Raw genomic sequence first — 23,759 nt, 5'->3', positions numbered from 1 at the left:
CACCCACAGAGGGTGTGGCTTTTTAAATTTTATGTATACCACTGAAATCTAGCTAACGTCCTAAGAAGATTGATATGTCACATGACCAGGTTTAGATTTATCCGTTGGATACCTATAGCCACACCCACAGGGGGTGTGGCTTTTTAAATTTTAACTACGTTAATGAAATCCGCTTAGCGTCCTAAGAAGATTGATATGTCGCATGACCAGGTTTAAGTTGATTCACTGGATAGCGACGGCCACACCCACAGGGGGCGTGGTTTACTAAATTTTAACTACGTCATTGAAATCCCCTTGGTGAGCTGAGAAAATTGATATGTCACATGACCAGGTTTAAATTTATCCATTGGATACCTATAGCCACACCCACAGGGGGTGTGGCATATTAAAATTTGAAATATGCCACTGAAATCTCCTTACCGGCCTGAGAAAAATGATATGTCGCATGGCGTGCATTGGTAAGGTATTGGCAGAAGCGCCGATAACCACGCCCCCTGTCGCCATGGGGTCTACGGCAATGGAATGTCTTTCACATAGGGGCCTTGGCAAGATCACGTGTGCTGTCGACGTTGAACTTTGGAAACTACGGTGGGGGGGGGGGAAATTTTTTACTACATTAAATGTGTTGATTTGACATTTGACCACCCCCACAATGATTCCAAAGCAGGGGGTGCGGCCAACTAGTCGCTGAATATGATGACCTGACCATTGCCGTTACGAATTTACCCCCAGGTGCGTCGAATCCAGTCGTAAAATTTTAAAATCCGATAAAGAAGTGTTACTTGTTTTTTGACCTTGTGACCTGGATTTCGAGGGGGTGGGGCCGAATTTGAAAAATCTGAAAATATATATTTCTCCCCATGGTCCAAGGTTTCCAAAACGGGCTCCATTTTGAAAATCCATCACGAAATGACCGTGCAATTAATTTAGAAACTTTACGTGTTATAGCTTATGGAGAGGTCGGCCATTTCACCTCCCGAGAATTCCCTTGCTCAATACATTCTGGATGAACGATAGTTTACTCTAACCCTGTGAGCCTCCTGAACTGATAGGGATGACATTTGGTCTTTGATTTTTCCTGAAAAATTTATAGCGAAAGGAACGGGAATTGATGTTGTATTATGATACAGCATATGTTGGTGCATGTGCATGCCAATTTCGCATCTCTAAGACAAAGTTGAAAATTTCATATGAATCCATGCAGAAGTAGGGACGAGGGCGTGCACGCTCGATTCTCATCAAAACAGGACTTTTTGCCCGGACTAGAATCCTGCTCAACATCAGTATATATGTAAATATCTAGCTTACAATTTGTGCAAATATCGCACACAAATGAAAATTTCGCGTGTAGCTACATACCAAATTAATCTCCGATTTTTCCAAGATGCTTAAAAATTTACACGCAAAATCTTTCGTGAGTGGAGATTGGTCAACCATTTTATCACAAGAGTGGCCAGTTACTGTCCCCAAGTTGAGGCCGACTGGATCATGTCCAATCGTAAACAACATGAGGTACATGTTCACGAAGAGGCACATACTCGGACCATAAGTGCCCGTACATGCATTTCTGGTGATAAATCAAAAAGTATTAGAGCTATCTGTTAGAAATTTTTGTGGAGGAACAACACACTAAAATTGTTTAGAAATCATAACTTAGTTTTCAAGATTTCATCCAGGGGCTTTTACACAAGACATAACTCGCGACGGAAACTGCTCGCTCACGGTACGCGCCGTTTTCAGGAGAAAAGCTTTTCAGACTTTTCGCCTGTAGAGACAAAGTTAGTAGAAAAAAATTGCCAGATATTTGCTCTACGGGACCCTGACATTATATTTAGTATGCAGAGGTCAATCAGAAATTATCGCCCTAGATCTGACAGGAGCCAGTTGCCTGGAAAAAGCAAATCTCTGTTTTTTGCCGCAAAGGGTACATGTTCAACCCAAAACTTATTTTCAGAGTTTCCAAAAGCTAATAGTTAATCCCCTGGACCATAAACTCTTCAGTAACCAACTGAGGGAACTATGCATATCATATGCATCCTCCCCTCCTATCTCTTCCTCGTCTCCATATTCATACATTGATATCTCGACCGGCCAGTCACTCCAAATTATCCATACATCGACTGAAGGACATCGTCTCCTTCAACAAGGACATATACTGTCTTCTGTCCAAGAATCCTGGCAGACGGAGTTCCGGCGTCTACCAAGACGTATCTCCTCTCTCCACCACTGCCATCCTAAAGTCCCCCATAATTCTACAGTTTCCACAACCTCTAAATATATTTTGGTTTCTAATACATAAATGTAAAAATCCTACGGCTACGTAAAATAAATTGATAACTAGTTGCTATGTAAAAACAATAACTCTCGGGGTGACGCGTATTACATTTCGGTGACTGATTTCGAGTGCTAATTCCGATAAAACATTAACTTTCGTGTATCTCGCATCATAAGCGGGGCTGCCGATCGTACATACGGCCTTACGCTCCCAAACTGTGTGGTGTCCTTCCGGAACATTCATCCCAGTCCGTCCCGACTGCACTCACCTCTGACCTACCAAGCGCCCACCGGAAGACCAACGCCCACACAACATTGGACTTTCAAGATGCTCTGGTTGGCGACCATTCTGCAAAAGTTGTCCAAAAATGGCTTCGAACGAATTTTGCTGACTTTTTTCATCCCAAGAACGGTCCTCAGCATCTGCAGACCTTAGTCCTCTAAATTATGACCGGTGGTCAAAATTATAGATACAAGTATGTTCTAAATCTCACATAAGCGTGGATGGCCTGAAGTCATCCTAACGAAAGTGTGGAGCACTTATCTCATGAAAACGGCGCGTGCCGCGAGCGAGCGGTTTCTGTCACGAGTTACGTCTTGCGTAAAAGCCCCTGGACGAAATCTTGAAAACTAAGTTATGATTTCTAAACAATATTAGTGCCTTGTTCATCCACAAAAATTTCTAACAGATAGCTCTAATACTTTTTGATTTATCACCAGAAATGCATGTACGGACACTTATGGTCCGAGTATGTACTAGTTGGCTCAGAGGCAGTCTGTTTAGGTACGCGTCAAATGTAAAGTTCCAGAAAATTGCAATACACTCTTATAAAACTGGTATTAAATCATGACTGACTTAAGGACATGTAAGGGGCCTTTCATAAATTGCGTAACGCGAGAAAGGAGTAGGGGGTGGCAAAGGCTTTAATGATATCGTACCCACAAATGTTAAAGACGGGGTCTAGAAATTTGAGATTTTTGTATTTTTGCATTTTTAAGTTATGGATGTCCCCTTATCCGCATTATAAACTTACACTGGGAATCAGACTTTTTGGCTTGCCCGGAGAATCCTACCCTCGTCTCCGACCAAGATGCCATAAGACTTTTCAGTATGTAAAACTGCATACTCTGAGTCTAAGGGGGTGATTACAGATCACGTTGCTTTTTCAAAAAACGTTGTTTTCATAATGTGTGTACTAAATATGTTTTAAATTTTTACTAAAAAATTATTTATTTTACAAAAACTAAATTTGTATAGTTTTTAATCAAAATTTGTATATTTTGCTGTCGCCTCATAAATTTCGCTATGCCCCTTTTCGACGGCTTTTTACACTGAATATACTCTATGTCTGTCATTAATGCGTCAATATGTGCAAACGAGGTAGTCCTCTACTTATATTGTATGTGTGTATCCCCTCCCATTCATTTGTTAATCTTCGAAGTTAGCTGGCAACCTCGATAAGCGAGGTAGGAAATCTCCGACCAAATCATGAAGTCTGCTGGGAATCTCATGTACACAATTCAATTCCTGATTGTGAGTGCCTTCAGTTGAGAATAGTGGACATTCGAGCGTCCATAATGATTTTGAACGTTAGTCTGTGGGATTGCCTGTTCGTTTCCGATGTGGGCTTTGAGAACTCCAACCTGTAGTAATTGCACTTCGTGATCAGATTCAGTCTCCAGTTTTGAAAATTTGGGGGTACAACATGTTGTGATTTGGTGTGTTCGCGAAATATGGGATTTGCATAAATGTAGCATTATGTCGTCGAGTGTGGTAGCATTCAATTCAGAATTTGGACCTGGAATGATAAAATACGTAAATTTCAAATTTGTACTTTGGGATTTTGAAATTGACATAAAAACAGAAAAGACATAAATTAGTGTAGAAAATTTCACACCATATTTTTCTAGCAACGCTTTCGGCGAATCTTGTACTAACATGTGGCCATCTCGTAGATATCCGATCTGAAAAATTTACAGTACTCTTTAAAAAATTTATTCCATTGAATAAAAATTTTCACATTTTGTACACACAACTGGAATTTTTAAAATCTGGTCATGTTTAAGGTAAAATTCCCTAATTTTATCTGCATACCTTTGCACAGTGCCTGGTTTCTTGGACGTAGTGCGTCGTGAGAAATACCGTTGTTTCACTGGATTGAACAAGACTTTCCAAATAATCCCAAATTCTGAAATTAAGCACATATTGCGCAAGTACATAATTGCGTACTTTATAACAATTGTACATATCACAAATGTATATTTAACAAACTTCTGTCGTAAAACCGGATCAATTCCGACCGTAGCCTCGTCCAAGACAAGAATTTTAGGGTCATGCAGCAACGCCACGCCGAGGGAGACACGGCGCCTCTCCCCACCACTTCATTAACAAAATATGGATTAAAAGGGCATCAACTAATAACGAACGGGTTACACATTTGTGCATACCTGATATTATTGACATAACTGTTCAAACTGGGTAGATTCATGACAATTTTTAAATTTGCCAGGTTGCATATAATCCTATCCAACGGCATACAATGCAGTCTTCCGTAGTAGATGAATGTTTCCAGAATTGTGAAGGATTCGTAGAGGCAAGTCTCCTGATGGAACAAAATTTCAGATGAGTCAATAAAATGTATGTGGAGGCATCCATAAATTACGAAACGCAAAAATCGCGACTTTTGAGACCACTCTCCGTCATTTGACATGTGTAACACAGGCACGATATCATTAGAGAATTATGTAGATCTCCCCATCCCTTGGTCACGCGTTACGTAATTTACGGACTGTCTCTTTCGGAAATTCACTTTATTAAATAAGGATGCACACTTTCAATTATTTATTTCCCAACCTGTGGCATATAGCCGATTAATCCTCCAGGTATCGCATTTCGAAATGTGGACACATTCCGTCCAAATAACTCAATTTTTCCTTCGTTTAACTGTTGAATTCCCACGATGCAGGAAAGCAGCGTGGTTTTCCTGATTCGTTCAAAATGTAATTTTGACGTTGAGTTAGTGATAATTGTATCTAGTCGGAATGAACAAATTTGCAATTACCCGCATCCACTCGGTCCAAGGAGTGAATAGCTGTGAAATAAATATGTACATTATTGTTAAAATTTTTTCGCAAGATAACTGAAAGTGGGTCTTAACTTCAACATCGCGTAAAATGACAAAAATATAATGTCACTTTTGAAAAATCAGTTTTGAATTACATACGTACTACTAAATATGTAATTCAACTACTATGTTAATCGACTTAGATAAGCCTATATATTTACTTAAACCCCATCAGCCCTCAATCATTAAAATTTTTCGAGGGGGAATAAAACTGAAATCTTACATTGTTCCTTTTTCCACCGTGATATCAACTCCGTCCAGGATCACCTTGTTAGAGTAGGATTTCACTGCAGAAACTATCCTTAACCCTTAGCCGAGGAGAAACGGTAACTATGTTTGGCGTTGCTGCGGGGCGTTTCGATGACCACAATTGTGATCATTCGGGAAGCCAAAAAATAATTAAAATCTGACAAGTTCTAAATCTGGAAACTTTTATTACATGAGTTGCTTAGATTCGGGACGATTTTATAAATGCTCAATTCGGGAGAACGGCAAAACACGTTAGGAGAAAATTAACTGCGGGACAACGTCAATAAATATGATATTTAAAATGATGAGTATTAAAATTTAAGTGTAACATTGTAAAGCAAAGTTGCATGATAATTAGAGTTATGAAATATGACTAAGGTGCAAAATTATGACTATGCAAAACTACTCAAGACATTTGTAAAATAGAGCAATTGGTCCCATACCACACATGTTTGTGGATCTGCATAAGGGTTTTTCTTAACTTGGATCAAGAGTTCTGACTAACTGTATGCATTCATTTGATATATTTTAATTTTTAAATGCAGCCAAGACCTCAATCTAGACGAGGAGATCAATTTGATAATTTATGAGTTTGATAGAAGGTGTATATAACCCTTTATTTATTGGCGACACTGGTTTTACCTCATATTTTGTATCTTAAATAATCCCCTGTACCTTTATAAATTATCTGAGATAGTTGGTGTACTAACCAAAATATATGTCGAGCTTTTGGGAAAACCCGAAACTAATTTCTCCCACTAGTTTTTCATTAACGTTGAAATTTAGCAAAAATTAACCCGTCCTGGCAAAACCAAGATTACACGAGACGGGTGTGGTTTGGCCTCAATAACTTTCCGTTATAAATTTCTTGAATAGTTTTAGCAGTTAGTAAACCAGAGTCAAAAATTTTACATGTAACCCATCCTATGCAAAGCAGTGGCGAAGTGACCTAGTGTTACCACGGACGATTCTGAACCAAGGCCCTAATAATTTTAGTTGTTAGTGTCAACGTGTTTTGCCGTTTCCCGAATCAGCTAAATAATTTTTACCACGGAAATATCCGTTGTCCCGCACCTGACATGGAAACGTGAAAACGTGAAAAGCCGTTGACCCCGAAGGCAGAGACTTTTTTTGTGAACGGCTTTTCACGGTCTCCCGAATTAAAGCAAAAACTCTAAAACGTTTTAAAACGGTCTCCCATGGCTAAGGGTTAATGCCATGCTATCAGCCAGGTTAGACATTTTTGAGGCTTGTAGGGAAAATGAAATGTAAAACTAACAATTTATGTAACTTTACTGGTGAGTAGCTAGTGGGGAAATGAGTGTTTTATTATTTGCAAACAGATGCCAGGTATCTAACGAAGCATTGATGATTCATTGCATCTGATAACATTCATCGTGATTTCCAGCTAGGCACAATCCAGAAAGAGGATTTATTTCCTAATTAATTATAACTTGGAGGCAAAGTGATAAAATAACTTATTTAGTTAGATAAAATTATGCATATGCAGAAAGTAACTTTATTGTAGGCGCAATACTTGTATGTAGAAGTGCATAGATATATGTATGTATGTACATGTATACAATGTATATATGCATGTGCATACATTAGTTTGCACGTACATATGTACATACATTTCCGTGTGCATACATACGTCGTAAAATAATAATGTGTACATAACTAAATTGAATTACTTGGGTTTACAATTCTCGTTGATTCCCAAGCTGGAAATTGATGTTAACGAGATAAATACTTTGTTTAGTGAACATCTGGGTTCATGGGAAATATGAAAGTGTAAGATCAAGCACCATACTCCATCAAGTTGTATGAATTTGTTTAGAGCCAAAAAATATAAAAATATGTTAGATAAGGTGTGTCCAGGATTAAATGGTACCGCACATAATGAGCTGTGTATTACGACCTAGTGAGAAGAATTTTATAAAATCTTGGGCAAAGTGTAGGTGAAAACCATAGGGGTTAGTTTTGGTTTCGAATGAATTTTCCTACTCTATTCTTGGCCACCAATCAGAATTTCCGCAACAAGGATTTGCGACTTGCAACAACGATTTGCGATTTTCACTCGCTTTCCAAATGTTTTTGCTGATTTTTCGCCGTTAACGTTCGAATTTTTCCAGCTTTTTCGCCTTGGAGCGAAGGCTAGAGTATGTTCTATTGCACAAGGCCCAAATCTTTTTCATTTCTCGCAAATAGGGGCATTTGGAGGGCTTTCTGTTTTAAGGCCATTTGTCTCAATGTAAGCCTCGCTTGGAATTTTACAGGGAATTTAAGTATCATGTCCAACTTCTGTTGATAATCTATATCCACTGGGTTGCCTGAGTGAAAAAATGTGCTTTTCGAAGTCTTTAAAGGGTCAGGGTCAACGTAGGTCTCGTCACAAATAATGATATTTTTTCATGACATTTGTCGACTCGTTTTTTTCACCCTGATTTTTTGGTCCTCAACGTTTTTTGCAAAACTTTTTCTGATTTTTTTTTGCATTCCTTAGTTTATGTACTTAAATGCTGCACAACCGATTTTTTGAAATTTTCGGTTTCCGAGCATCCGCAGGACTTCACCGGGACGGACTGGTGGTGAAAAGTTATTTGATGGCTTTCCTTTTTTCGTGGGTGACCGTGACGAGTGGTGGCCTTAAATACTTTTTGAATTACACTCTTTGTCATCCTTATACTTCGAAATATAACGATACATCATCGTTTATTGTGACATGTTTCCGTTTTGAAGTACTGCCACGTCTGGTTCGAGTCACTTCAAACAGCAGTTTTGTGGTTGTGAAAAACTCGATTTGCGAGGTTTACACTTTCAGGGTGATTGCTACTAAATTTCGCCATTTTATCAAAAAATGCTTTATATCCCCTGAAGACCCATTCAATTACGGTTCAAAAAATGAAAATGAAAAATAACAATCTGCACAAAGTGCGCAGTACACTTTTACATTACGCAGAACCGTTTATTTCTGGACATGTTATATATAAAGTCCACAAGTTTTTAAATTTTAAGTGTAACGTGAACTTTGCTAAAAATAAAAAAAATACCAGTGTGTCCCGGGTAGAGATGTGCAGGGCCGGCATTTTTCATTGCCCGCCCTACCCTATACCCTACTTGGCCCTGCCCTGCCCTACCCTACCCTATAGGGTAGGGTAAAATTGAAACCCGGGCCTGCCCTACCCTAGAAAAATAAAGCCCGCCCTAGCCCTACCCTAGATTTTCTTTATCAATAAAAACCCTACCCTACCCTATAGGGCTTTGGGCCCAGGCCCTATTCACAATTGTTTATGTAAATCGTTTAAAGCAACTAATAATATTAATATATTATTAGTTCGCAATTATGATGATTAAAAAAATTATAATGACATTAAAACTTCAAAAATGGTCTAGTAATTTTGTAAATCAAAGTTAATTTCGTTAACGTTTCCACCGGACAAAAATGAAGTTCTTGGCTCTCGCACTCGTGTGGTTGAACAATTCTTATATCTATGGAATGTGACGCAAGAAATTTAAGTCTTTTTGCAACTTTCCAAATTTTGTGTCGCCACACCAGTAACAAATGTCAACATGGAGTATTCAATCTCCATAGTATAATCAATTTTAAGTACTTGTAACACAAGTGAATTAGTACAGCAGAAAGATGACAAGATTGTCCCGCGTCTCATTCTAATCGCCTGCTCGATGGTTGACTGCGTTATAGTAAAACGGAAAAGCCCTACCCTGCCCTACATCATATTGGTGTACATACAAAAAAGCTCGCCCGGCCCTATACCCTACTTAAAAAAGCCCTACCCTACCCTGCCCTTAAAAATTCAGGGTAATAAAAGCCCGCCCGCCCAAAGCCCTATAGGGTAGGGTTTTTTTAAGGTATACCCTACCCTATGCACATCTCTAGTCCCGGGGAAATTAAATCTTTCACATTGTTTAGAGGGAAGGTTGATACCATACAAATACTTAAATACATATATGTAAATATGGTGTAGATTATCTAAAATGTTACTGTTAGTTAATTTAATGAACGACAGTCTTGGTTAATTTTGCAGTATTATGAAAAGATTGAGGAGACCGGAATATCAAATATTTTACAATAATCAGTTTAGCCATAAAAAAAATCTCTGGTCTTGGCCATGTGTGTGTTAGATCGTTTTATTGCCTCAACGATAAATACTTTTGTTCTCACAATGCAAATAATGTGCAAAAATGTATTTGTCTTAACTATTTACACAGTTTGCATTTCTGCATTATTTAATGGAAGTGATGCCTGCAAGAGTAAATGCATATATAAGTAGCTGCACGGATCCGAAAATTATCCCAATAGAGCATGTAGGAAATTTTATGCATTGGTTGATGGCTGACATGAAGAATACAGGAAACTTCATAGTTACTTGGATAGGGAGGAGGATTTATGTACTTACATACTTATGTACTTACATACTTATGTACTTACATATCATAAGCTAGATAAGGTTGGGAAGGATTTGTTTAAAATTTTTCTCTGATTAGAATAAAATTATAATAAGCATTATATAATCACTCGTAGGGTGACCATCCGTCCCGGTTTAGCCGGGACATGTCCCGCTTTTCAAACCCTGTCCCGGCGTCCCGAAAATGTCCCGGTTTTGATAAAGTGTCCCGGTTTTTTAAATCGTCGGGAAAAATTAAATTATTTCACTTTTTCGCCAAAATATTGATGAAAAAGTATAGTTTTGTACATAAATACTAGTAACATGCATGTAATATTTACTTAATTTCCTTTCCTGGCTCATTCTCAAAATTCAGTGATATTTGAATTGCCAAGCACAAGATATTATGGCAAATTTTTTCGCCAAGCACTAGATATTATGGAAAAATTTTTTGGCCAAAAAATGTCCCGGTTTTAGTCAGGACAAATATGGTCACCCTAATCACTCGAGAAACGAAAGGTCGGCAAGGTTTTAGAAAAACCGAAATGCGAAGCCAATTACATTGACAAAAGTGTTTCTTGTACATAGTAAAATTCATCAAGGCAATGTCCGTATGTATATGTAGGAACATAAAGAAATAGGCAAAAAGACATCAAAAGCGCAGAATATCAGGCAAAAAGACATGATTTTTTTTACAAAAAACGGTGATTCAACGTGGATTTGAATTTTAAACGTTTCAAAGTACATATATAGTAAGTATCAGTAAATCATAAGGGTACTTGATTTAAATGGTTTCGCGTAAAGACAGTGATCGAATTTGATGGTAACCGTGGGCCCCTTTGCATTATTTTTCATTGATTATAATGCAAAATTCTGGGCCCCGTATTCGACAGGAGATTAATTATTATTTTTGGTTGTGTGGTAACAAAATATGCAAGTCGGGAAAATTAAGTGAGAGAGTAATAAGCACATATTTGCAGCTATGGGAAGTCAGGTACTGTAAAAAGTCGATGTCAATTTAATTTTTAACCACTTTTTCATTTAGCTTGGAGTTTTGAACACCATATTTATAATTTTACACAATATAATTTGTACATATAACAAAGACATAGGTATGCATATATTCACGAAAATGCACAAACCACAGGAATATTGTAACTTGTAACTGCTGAATCTTGAAACCTGAAAAAAATAATAGGCAATATTTATATTAATTTAACTCGCCTAACATGCATTTAAAAGTACGGGATTGCAAACTACGAAATCAATCATAGTACTCATGTGCCTTCCCAAATTATTCCGTACTTATAAATGATCTTAAATTGTGACTCATTACCAGATTTGAAGAAATAAATGTACATGCATAACCTGAACAAAAAATTGTTTAATCGAAACGTGCTACGTCTCAGTTCATGCCACCACTTTCTTGGAAGGGCCAGCGTCAAGAATTTCCAGTTTTCGTTTCCGAACGTTAATTGTCACATGATTTTGATACCTCTGATAACCCAAGCACCAAAGCACCTTTTAACAATATAATAAAAATAGTCATCTATTTACCGGTTGTGATTTTTTGTATTAAATAATTTTAACTTCCCGTGCAAATATGTGCACAGCAACCTAATGTTCGAGCGCCTTGCTCACACCTGCAATAGAAACCTTTTATCGCGTCAGCACCTTGAATTTCTGGGTTGGAAGAATATTCGATCCATAGATCGTGGGCTTTATTGGTTGTAAATCTTGATTCGATCTTGGCTCGCACGATGTTAGGGAATTCCGAATTCAATTTAATTTCAAAACTTGCAGAATTTGACATGTGTAAATCAGCATATCTCTTGGCTAATCCGATTTGATACACTCCAAGAATAATATCTTGCAGGTCGTCAATAGAAAGCTTGGGGAATTTTGGAAATTCTTTTAAAGAGGCCGCCTTCCATGACTTCTGCGACAATCCAATTTCTCGTCCTCCACTCGCTTTTGTAGTGCATTTTGATCGACTAGTTCCAGTGCTCTTTCGGCTATTTTATCGTGTCTTGGCGAGTGGGTGGACAGAGGAGGGCAGAAACAATTGATAAGCGCGTTGGATTGGATTTTTGAGAATCCGACAAGGTTTGGATAGTCGTCTTTCGGCACATCAGTTTGATCGTCAAAGTTGTAGTGACGTCTTCTACCATTTAACTTGTTTTTGTTGTTGCTGAGATCCAGAATCCACCCTGCTAGCTCTTCATCCGACATCAAGACACCATGTTTAGTTAATCAGCTCGATCGCTTCATCTGTGAAAAGTTGTGTCTCAAGGTGCATAGCGCAGCAGCGATTGTCATGCGATTGGTATGAATATTTCCTTCTCGGTCCAAACTTGAATGATGGCAGATTTCGGAATTCGTTTTCTTCCTGAAGGGTTATTACAAATGAAGCATCGTTTCTGCGTGGATCCAACAGTCAATCGTTGGTAGTCGCCGGTATTTGCTTGACGTAGAGCTGGACATCGATACTTGAGAGCTGAATAAGTCGAGGGCATGAGAAGAAGAGTGATTTCCAGTAGTGGTCTTTGTGATTGTTGTTCCCTGCGTACTCCATTCTGACTCAATTTGGCTTCTGCCACTGATTGAAATGGCCATTGACAAGTCACGGTCAAATGTAATATCTTGTACACCTGGTAGATGCGAAGGTTATTATGATATTACTGCAACAATTAAACGAAAGTCGTCTAGCTCCATGTCCAAGTGTCCATACTCGAAACGATCAATCTCTTGTTGAGCATCGTCATCTTCACCCCCATGAGCATAGTCGTCGTCAGCCCCAGAAAAAAATAGTCGTCGTCACCTCCACGAGCATCATTTTCACAACCAAGACAATCATTTTCCTCAGGTGCATGAAAACTACCTTCATCACCGCCACGATCACTATCTTCGTCACCGCCACGACGATCTTTCTCCTCACCATCACGATGATCTTCCTTGTCACCATCACGATGATCTTCCTTGTCACCATCACGATGATCTTCCTCCCCACCGCCACGATGATCTTCCTTTTCACAGCCACGATGATCATGTTCTTCAGCGTCACGAGCATTGACTCCATCACCGCCACGACGATCTTCCTCCACAACGCCATGAGCATCATCTTCTCGTCTCAGATTTAACCTGGTTCGGCCACGTAGAATGACCCCCTCGTCCCTTACTTGAGGTTTTGAACGTCGGAATTGCTTCGTCACTTCGTCTTTCAGTTGAGAGCGAATCTGCATAACAAGCAATTAAATGTAAATAGTACTAGAGTAAATTAAATATTTTTCGTACCTTGACGTGGCATGCTTCGCAAACGACCTCAGTTTTGTGTTTCCACTGCATCATTAAAAAGTCGACAATACAAACGTCAGTGTGCAGACGCTCCAAGTCGATGGCGTTTCTGGTTTGACTTAATCCGTCTTTGACAGTCCTCCAAAAAACAAGTAATGTGTGGCATGATTGATAAAAGCAGCTGGATTTATGTATCAAGGATTTATGTATCTCGATCGGGTTACTTTTTTGTATTTTCAAATAATAATGCAGCAATATGAATCCATTTAGTTACCTCTAACAACGGTACACAGTGCAATAAATTAAAATGCATAGGAAAAGTGTGGAAAAAGTGGTGGTGGTTTACCCTAAAATAAGTGATGACTGCAAAATGTCCCATTTTTTGTTTAAAGTTAAATTCAATCTTCAGAATGTGCAGAAAATTTTAAAACACATTGCAGAAATGGGACATTTTGCAGATATCATTTATTTTGGCTGTAAAGTTGCTCATGAAATTCGATCACTGTCTTTTGCAATAGCAGCAATATTTATAGAAAAGATGAAACCTGATGAAATAGAAAGATGTCAAAATAATTCATACTTACTCGTACAGATTCCACTGATCGTGTATTGGTTTATAAATAGGAGCATTTAGAAACCCAAATTTTAAGGAGTTTTTTGGTATAAGATATAGTATTTTGGAAAACAAATTTATTCAAACACCCTTATCCGGTATGAACAAACACCTTAAGCATACACGTACATACATATAGTAATCATTTATTCCTATTTCTCCTCTCAAGCAGAAAAGTAGTAATTGTTAACACAGTCATGCATAGTACCCCGTAACAGATTCCATTAAGAAACACAGCGGGGTGCGTTACACCCCATCCTCTTATCATGATAGAGCGCAACACGCGGATCGGGAAGGTTAGCGGGAGGCAGAAGCAGAAGTACCGGTACCACCAAACGACAGACTCTATGGGCCAAAATGTATCTGGAAAATTAAATCTCAAATTTATTTAGTGCATTTTGACATGTTAGCGATAGTGTAATGCGATACATAAGTGACACGAATTTAGGTTATCAAAATTTGGTTTTTTAATGTAGAATCTTTATCCATCTTAAAAATTTCAAAACTGATTGCAAAGTTTTTGTTTTTCTTGCATTCGAACTTAAAAACGCTCAACCTAGTACGAAATTAGATTACGGCTTTTTTTAGTTCAGAACTTCTGAAAATAATTTGAATCCGAAATCTCTGTATTTCCGCCAACCACGAACTGGGATCGCGACTACATGCTCAAGGGACATTTATGCAGTCCTACCAAATCCATACGTCGCAACAAGGTTCGCTTTGTCAAAATTTGGAATCTTGCCATGTTTGTCTAACGTTTGGAGACAAATAATTATGTACCTGAGGCATATAGGCAGAGGTGGGCAATATACATGTATATTGGATATACAAGTATATTATATACTGTATATAATATACTTTTTGTATATTGTATATTGTATATTAAAAACGTAAATTATATGTATATTGTATATTATATCTTCGACAAAAATCTGCTCTCCAAATATACAATTTCTTCTTATGCCCGACTAAAGAGCGGATTATTTGGTTTCCCGTTTTTAAGTCGTGCTTTGTTATTGGTAAAATATTGAAACAGATTTTTTTTCCAAAAATGTCAAATTGTGAGGACCCTGACGATCACAGAATTTATGCAGTCATTTTAGATGGGACATTTTTTAAAGTTAAATCTGTTGACAACGATGGAAAAAATGTCTCAGCAAAATGCAATTTGTGCAAAGCTGAAACACTTATTAGTGGATCGTTGGCTGCTACTGAAAATTTTTTACTTCACTTGAAGGTAAAATAATCTCATAATTATTATGAAGTATGTATGTATATGTGCTTAAAAATTCGGTCGTCAATTTTCGTACTAACAAAAATTTTTAAATACCAACTGTTCGATTATTACATCAATATTTCAATAATTTTAGAGAAAACATCAGGATTCAATTGCAGATTATGAAAATCGTAAAAGGACCGAGCAACGTTTAATTAAGAAAAAGAAGCAGGAGTTAAAGGAGCAAATAGCAAACACGGCTGCAAGTCAGTCCACTTTAACAAGAGCTGGTTTTACAAAAGAAGTCGTGAAAAAACAAAGCAAGATAAGTAAGTCGGACCAGCTCGTGCTAAACTTCATCGTAAAAGGCATGCATCCTTTATCAACAATTGAGCAACCTGAATTTCAGCAATTAATAAAAGGTGATTTCCGAATAACAACCTTATTTTTTCTAATCGAAGTGTGGATTGTTCAATGTTTTGTAAATCCGCCATGGATTAATATTTATCCTTGCCCAATGAATAATGATATGTTTTGCGTTTGCAGGATTGAATCCGGCTGTCAACCTTGTGTCGAGACGCACGTTAGGGAGACAAATCGACGGTCCATTTGACATTGCTAGACTGAATCTCATAGCGAAACTTAAGCAAGTCAAATACTGCTGCATCACAACTGATGCTTGGAGTTGTAAGGGAACACTCTAAGAAATTTTATCACCAGCGCGGTGGTCATACGTGACTCTACCGGCAGGTGGCAGAAGACCACCGGAGGGTGGATGCCCATCACCAGCTTAGTGATGATCAATCACCGTGCGGTGGTGCAGTTGTCACCGTTCGGTGGTTGCAGCTGTCACCATTCCGGTAGAGTCACATATGACCACCGCGCGGTGATAGTTATCACCAGGTTTCTTAGAGTGAATGAGTCGTGGTTTTCTAGGGGTAACAGTTCACTGGGTAAATGCATGCAAATAATATTGGTCACATTTTATAAATAGAATCGAAACACGTATTAAAATTTATGGATATTTACCGTATTCTTTGATTGTCTTAGATTGAAAATGACCTGAAACGTTACTCGGCGGCTCTGGCATGTCGCAGGTTCGAGGGAACTCACTCATACGACAAGATTGGCGAACTTCTCTCTGAAATATTAAATTCTCATTCGATTCAGTTGAAGCAAATCACTCGGGCCGTTACTGACAATGGGTCCAACTTCGTGAAAGCATTTGCAGAATATTCACAAATTGAACTTGCAAATTCTGAAAATGATCAAGAAGAGTTAAACAGTTCATGCGAAGAGGAAATTTATGAAGCCCTTGAATTCGTGGATGTTGGCGAAATAATGGACAATAACGAAGAACTTTCAGCAGTTAGACCTCCAAGACATGTGAGATGTGCAAGTCACACGCTGAGTCTTGTCTGTACTACTGACCTCAACAAAGTCAATTCAAGAACTCACATCTCATCATTTTCTAAATGTTATGGGATTTGGAACAAATCATCCCGCTCCGTTAAGGCTGCCGAAATCGTGAAGCAATTATGTGGACGCCAACTCATTAAGCCCTGAGCGACACGGTGGAACTCGCTTTTTGATAGCGTTACTTGCCTATTGGAACTAAGCGAGAAATTATCCGAGCTCTGTGAAGCTCTAGCCCTCCCCAAATTATCAAGCCAAGAGCTTGAATACATGATCGAGTTCCAGAAATGTTTGAAGCCAATAGCCACTGCTCTAGACAGATTACAGGGCGACAAAAACTGCTTCCTGGGAGAACTCCCGAGCTGACAAAGGCGTTGATTTGCCAACGAAATCGACGACGAAAGCCGTTGATTTGGCAATTATTAAAAGTTGACTCTTTATAGATATTAAGTGAGCATTGGTCAAACACAGATTTCTGGGTAACTCAAATTAGCCCACTGTCTCAACGCTTGCATGGTACAATTTTTTGAATGCGACGAATAACTACTCAAATTCAATAAAGATACAATACCATTATAATGGTAATATCTTTTTTCTAGATTTCAACCCACCTCCTGGGTACCACTTTGTAACCAATTAAATGGTACCGTTCTCTCGTTACGAATGAGGTACCTGCTCATCAGCTAAAAAATAACTCTATGCAGGCATTGATCTGCTCCACTAGTATGGTGCTGAGTAGTCAATGATATTTCTGTAAGCTCGGCAAACCGCCAAAAGCAAAATATATTTCTTGATTTATCATTTCTTGCATGGCCAGTAATCTTCTTATTAAAAATAATTATTAAAATTGTAATGTCGCAGCCACCCAAACAGTTTGCAGTGGTAGAATTTCCGAGTGACCATACGGTCGACGTAGCCCCAAGCAAATGGCTTTCTGAAGATCATTTAACTTGCCCATTTCCTGTAAATCCACCTTCAGGATTTAAAAAAATCCAAAAGGATCCAACGTCAACGCCGGACCCAAAGTGGCCAGTTTGGAGTGTCGAGGTCAAAAAATTTTACGGTAACATGCAAATAATCAAAAATATTAATATATACCTTTTAAATATATGTTGAAAACTTTTTAGATGATTTCACCAAGGCAAATGACAAGGCAAAGAAACTTTTGAAGGCATCATACGTGGATAGCAGTCCAAACGAAGAAGAACGTGGCATAAGCCCAACTTCACTGGAGGAAGGTAATGCAGCTAAAATGTTTTAAATATAACTTGTCATAAAAATCTATTATTTGAATTATTGATTATATCTAGAACAAGGCAATCATGTGGTTGACATTTCTAACTTAATCTCGCCTACCATGGCATTTGAAGACCAACGTATCTCAACTCTCATCAACGAATTTAGAGGTGAATGAAGTAATTAATTTCATCAGAATAATTATGCGAATTAGTAGCAAACTTGTTGTTTTTGTCATTACAGCATTTCAAGCTGCTTCACTTCATGGCCAACATATTTTACAGGAGGAAATCAGAGAATTAAAAAGCCTGGTTTTAAGAAACATTAATTCTACAGCGACTGGATCAAATAATGACGCAGAAATCTGGGCGTTGTGGCCCTTACTTAATCCGGAGGCATTAAAGCAAGCTGAAGAACAATTAAGAAATCCTGATATATTTAGGCAACAGGTATATCGAACCAATATTAATTTATTTATTACAATATCGTTCAAAAAAATTCTTGATATTTATAGATAAGATTTTTGTCACGGTCTGGAGATGACGATGTTATCAAGACCCTGAATAGTAAATTATCATTTATGGTTCATCACGAACTTGCTTTGCAAGTTCGCTTCACAGCCGATTCCGGAAAAATTCCTTTTAAAGAAACTTTTTGTTGTCGACTTGTGCGAGGTAAATATATATACTATACAGTGAATTTGTATATTTTAGATATTATGAATCAAATTTGATTATTTAAACAATTATTTAGAGTCTGTGCAGAAATACTTTGAAGATGCTCCACCCACTTCTAATTTAAAATCTCAACTAGCAGATAAGAAGCTCAATTCGCAAATTGCCAAGTGGTTGCGGGACTCGATCAATCGAGGTGAAGAAGGCAAAGTAAATCGCGCAAAACATGGAAACCCAAAGATCAACGAAGTCGCGACGAGTGAAGAGGAAATTAATCGAAGTGTTAGCCCGAATTAGGGATGCGCCAACAAATTCAGAATCAATTCTTCTCACCGACGAGACTTACAGCAATGGAACAGGTGGTAATTTAATTAATAATATAGTCGACGAACGCTGTTTAAGTACAGATAGTCCTAATTGTAGTAGTAGCAGCAGCAACAGTGATTGTGAGGAATATGAATTGCAAAACGGTACGGTAAATACGCAAATAACTCCACTTGATAAATTAGCAACGCTTCGAAATTGGGCAGTTACCCACAATATTACACATAGTGCTCTCAGAGATTTACTTCAAGTTTGTCGCGAGTGGTTTCCATTTACTCATTTTCCAATAGACCCACGAACCTTAATGAATACTCAGCGAAATATTACTATCGAAAATGTTGAAGGTGGTACGCTTTATCATTTTGGGTTACAAGATGGTCTGATTAGAATTTTAAAAACTAGAGATATTTCCGCCATTAGTATTATTTCCGTAAGTTTGGGCATAGATGGGTTGCCAATAAGCAGAAGTTCAAATTTGCAGTTTTGGCCAATCATTTGCAAAGTAGAAGAAGATATTTTTGACAAAAAAATTTTTATTGTGAGCATATTCTGTGGATATCAAAAGCCACAATCGCTTGAGAGTTTTTTGAACCCTTTGGTGGAAGAATTATTGCATCTCTCCACCAAAGGAATTGTCATAAATAATACAACAATCCGATTTGTTTTAAAATATATAATCGCTGATGCTCCCGCAAGAAGTTTTTTAAAAAGGGTAAAAGCCCATAATGCATATTATGGTTGTGAGAGGTGTTATTGCAAAGGTGAATTTTCCGGTAGAGTTATCTATCCCTTTGGACAATCTCATCCACTTTTTACAGATTTAAGTTTTGCAAAGAGAGATTATTACATGCACCATGATGCAAATTTAATATCTCCATTAGAAAGAGCAAATATAGGCATGATAAGCCAAATTCCTATTGACTACATGCATTTGTGCTGTCTAGGTGTAACAAAAAAACTAATTCTTGTTTGGACCAGTGGTCCAATACCCCATAAATTATCGCAGAAGCATTTAAGCATAATTTCTAAGAAGCTTTTACAGTTTCGCAATCGAACACCCAAACATTTTTCTCGCAAACCAAGGAGCTTGTCGGAAATAAAGCATTGGAAGGCAACAGAATTTCGTAATTTTTTGCTTTATTTCGGCCCCGTTTGTTTGAAGGGAAGTTTGGCAACCGAAAAGTATCATCATTTTTTATTGTTGCATTCGGCGATTTATATTTTAACTTCTCCTTTAGCAAATCAGGTGGATTGGATAAATTTTGCCAGAGATTTGCTAAATGAATTTGTTATGAAATTGACCAGTTTATATTACAAAGAAATGCTAGTTTTTAACGTACATTTACTAACACATTTGGCCGATGAGGTGACAATTCATGGCCCATTAGATGGTTTTAGCGCTTTTCCATTCGAAAATTTTATGCAAACCATTAAAAAAATGTTAAGATCAAAAAATGACGCTCTAAGCCAAGTTGTACACCGTCTTTCTGAAATGAATGATTTGGAAATTCCTTCCCCTAGTAGTTTTGTAAATTGTCCCCTTAATCTTTCTCCGAAATTGGGAGATAATTGCTACTCCACCGTTCAAGGTAGAGTATGCATAATTGAAAAGTATAATAGTGAGTTGATGTGTAGATATTTCGAGAACAATTTACAACCTAAATCGTATCCTTTTGAGTCCGAGCAAATTGGCATTAAATATGTCAGTAAATTAGGTGTGTTACAAAAACTCAATCCTTTAGTAATAGCTAAGAAATGTATTCTTCTGCCCTCACGAAAGAAGTTTTTGTGTATACCTTTATGCAATTCATATGAATCACATCGTTCGAGACATTAATAGTTTGTAATTACTATAATAAGGTGCTTATTATTGTACTAATGTTTGAATTAATTTTGAAATCAATTAAATAAATATAGAAATATATGCAACGAAAAATGATTGTCGTAAACTTTTTTTTGCAATGCCTAAATATAATTGCTGGTAAGTACCAACCCGTTGATTTCTAACGCGCACTAGTCTGGTACTTATTTTTCGGTGGCTAATCAACGCCAACGAAAAAACGCTAAATTTCGTTACCAAATGAGCACCTTTGATCATCATTGAATCAGCAACATTCTGCGTTGCATTTCTTCACTACTGAAGTATCTTTATTTCGGTACTTGGTAAACGCTGAGGGTGCAGCTCGGGCTAATTCCTACTCTACTAACTGTCGAAACAAACCTGGTCAACTTAGGAACGTTGGATTTACTTTATTGCAAAGCTGTTGTAAACGGACTGTTGAGGGGACTCCGGACTCGTTTTAAGGGTTTTTTGGAATTGGATATTTCTGACGACGATGTTAAACATGCAATTATAGCTGCTGTAAGCCACCCATATTTCAAACTCCGATGGGTTCCAATTGCGAAATCTGCAGAAGTCCGTGACCTATTTGTTAAGGCAAATCTAGAACTGGCCGGTGAAATCAACTCACTAGCCCAACCCGGTAGCAGTTCAAGTAGCATCATAAAATCGGAGAATCAAAATCAAAACAGGAAAAATGACTAGTTTTTTTCTTTCCCCACTTCTCCCAAAATGGTTCAAGAGCAACAGGCTAGCGAGAATAAGATAAGAATCGAAAGCTGTCAATATTTAGATGACGAAAACGAGGAACTCTCAATGCTGGTCAAATTCCCGTCGGTGATGAATGTATTTGTCAAACATAATACAACGCTTCCGTCGTCTGCTCCAGTTGAACGCATGTTTAACTACGCTGGAATGATATTATCTCCAAAGCGTCGTATTTTGAGCGATTCCTTATTTGAAAAGATGGTTCTGTTGAAAGTTAACAATTTGTGTATGGATTAACCAAAATAATTGTTTTGTTTTTCTGTTTCCACGAAGTATATTGAAATTTGTATATTGAATATACATGTATATTATCTGCCAATAAAATTCAGTATATTATATACGTATATTTGTATATTGTATATTTGAGTTTTGCTGTATATTGTATATTGTATAGTATATTTTAAAGAATATTTGAGTATATTTCTCAAGTATATTCAATATACATATTCATGTATATTGCCCACCTCTGCATATAGGTAAAGCAACAACAGAGAAATTCCCACCATAGCCGTATCCTTCAGTGATATTTTCAGTGACGCAAACATATGATAAAATCCAATCGTTACAATCCTAGTCAGATATAAGATGAGACCGATTAATGCCCAACTTCCTCTTATTTCGTCACCCCGTTCCCACCAGACGGACATTTCTAATTCACCAGCATTTCTAATTCCCAGTGTTTCGGGTGCAAGTAACCACCTGCAAGAAATAACCGCAAGAAATTGCTTTCTTGCAGCTAGTTTTACCCGCAAGAAATGCAAAGTGCAAAAAACTACTTCCATAGGTCTGAAGGCGCGTCGCTAGATGGCGTTGTGTTTCTTGCACTTCTTGCATTTCTTGCACCATGCATTTCTTGCATTTCTTGCTTTGCAGTGCAAAAAATGAGAAAAACCCGCAAGAAACGAAACATCCCCACCTAAATAAATCCACCCCTTCTCGATTTTGTAGTATCGGATAAAAATTGGAAGACACAAATATACCGAAAGCAATTTAACCTTTGGATGCTGCTATTGTATTGGTATGATGTTTTTTGCCACATCGTTAGATAGAACTCTGATCAGATTTGAAGCAGATTGGAACACCGTGCCACACAGAATTTTGTTGTATTGTTTAGAATTTTAGCTTACGACAGGTACGGCGGCTCGAAAAGGTTATTTGCTATGAAGATGTTTGGATTATTATGCTGCAAAAGTAGAGCCTTTGACTAGTACTAAGTTTGAACTTACATACATGATGAATCAATTTTCTGTTATAATGCTTCGACCTTTACATGAGTAGTTGGAAATTTGCAATTGATAAAATGCACCTCGTTATATTGCTGTTATGTCGTAAATTGTTCGTTTGAAATTTGTAGTTGATACAATGTAACCTGTTATATTGTTAAATCATGGTGAGAGTTAACTTCTAACCCTATGGGCCATGAGCCTTGAAAGAATTATTCATTGAATAAATTATCATTAAAAATTATTCATTGAATATGTACTCTTTGGATGACCAACTATGTACTTACAATGGGTATCTTGTAAACACAATCCAATTCCGGACTGTAAGTGCCTTTACTTGAGAATAGTAGTTCTTCGAGTGTTCACTAAGATTGGAAATTTTAGATGGTGAAATTGGCTGGATTGGTTTTGTATTTGAGATGTCGGCTTCCACAACTCCAACTTTTAGCAATTGCACCTTTCTGTCCAAGTCGTTCTTCATTTTGCACATTTTAGGAATGCAATGCTGTGTAATTATCTGCTTATGGGTTTTACAAAAGTAAAACATTACATCGTCGAGGGTGGTAGCATTCAATTTAGAATTTGGTCCTGGAATGGTTAAATACATAAGTGTCAAATTTGTACGCAAAGGTGGATTTTTATCAACGATGCAAAACACGTCCAAAATTGATGTAGAAAATTCTATACCATATTTTTCTAGTAACGCTTTCGGAGAATCTTGCACTAACATGTGGCCATCGCGTAAGTATCCAATCTGAAAGTTTGACATTAATATCATAAATATCAAAACTTGCATTTGAAGTATGCTATTACTTAAAATGTATGCCTTTAAATGAAAATTTGTGTACGAGAATGTACGTTTTTTTATAATATGTATTGTGATATTATGTTGAATTTCCTGTTTTTTCAATTCTAGGAAACATATCACCGGATTTTCAACTTATGGCTAAAAGTGACAATACCGAATCGAAATCATATGTGCGTAACCGGTCGGTCGTACCAGGGAAATCCCCCACCACTCCGTCAGTAATGCTCATTTATCAGACCGGTAGGGTCACCTCTGATACCGGAAGTTTTACATCGAGTGTACATTAATCT

At 37.6% G+C, this 23,759-nt stretch overlaps 2 protein-coding genes across 2 annotated transcripts in view; both read right to left on the bottom strand.

The window, feature by feature from the left end:
- Positions 1 to 23,759, bottom strand: part of LOC110860808 (ABC transporter G family member 23) — a 60,512-nt gene that overhangs the window by 13,596 nt on the left and 23,157 nt on the right. The window lies entirely within an intron of this gene.
- On the bottom strand, positions 3,486 to 6,954 carry LOC118439344 (ABC transporter G family member 23-like). The gene is made up of 9 exons (XM_035860587.1): positions 6,888 to 6,954; positions 5,623 to 5,695; positions 5,337 to 5,366; positions 5,129 to 5,258; positions 4,723 to 4,877; positions 4,547 to 4,654; positions 4,370 to 4,463; positions 4,173 to 4,239; positions 3,486 to 4,073 (listed from the first exon to the last, which is right to left on the bottom strand). Exons 4-9 carry the CDS (start codon positions 5,135 to 5,137, stop codon positions 3,796 to 3,798), a joined length of 711 nt encoding a protein of 236 aa, XP_035716480.1. The 5' UTR covers positions 5,138 to 5,258; positions 5,337 to 5,366; positions 5,623 to 5,695; positions 6,888 to 6,954; the 3' UTR covers positions 3,486 to 3,795.

This window comes from Folsomia candida, unplaced genomic scaffold (assembly GCF_002217175.1).
Source record: "Folsomia candida strain VU population unplaced genomic scaffold, ASM221717v1 Fcan01_Sc034, whole genome shotgun sequence".
NCBI lineage: Eukaryota > Metazoa > Arthropoda > Collembola > Entomobryomorpha > Isotomidae > Folsomia > Folsomia candida.
Note: the sequence above shows the minus strand (reverse complement) of the source record. Positions and strands in the feature narration are given on the sequence as shown.

Bases quoted from the DNA above. Each gene is read 5' to 3' on its own strand.
- LOC118439344 (XM_035860587.1), bottom strand. The intron at 4,655-4,722 runs GTATGCACAAAT...TTGTTAATGAAG, and splicing joins AGTTATGTCAATAATATCAG to TGGTGGGGAGAGGCGCCGTG. The intron at 4,240-4,369 runs GTATGCAGATAA...TAAATTTTTCAG, and splicing joins AAACCAGGCACTGTGCAAAG to ATCGGATATCTACGAGATGG.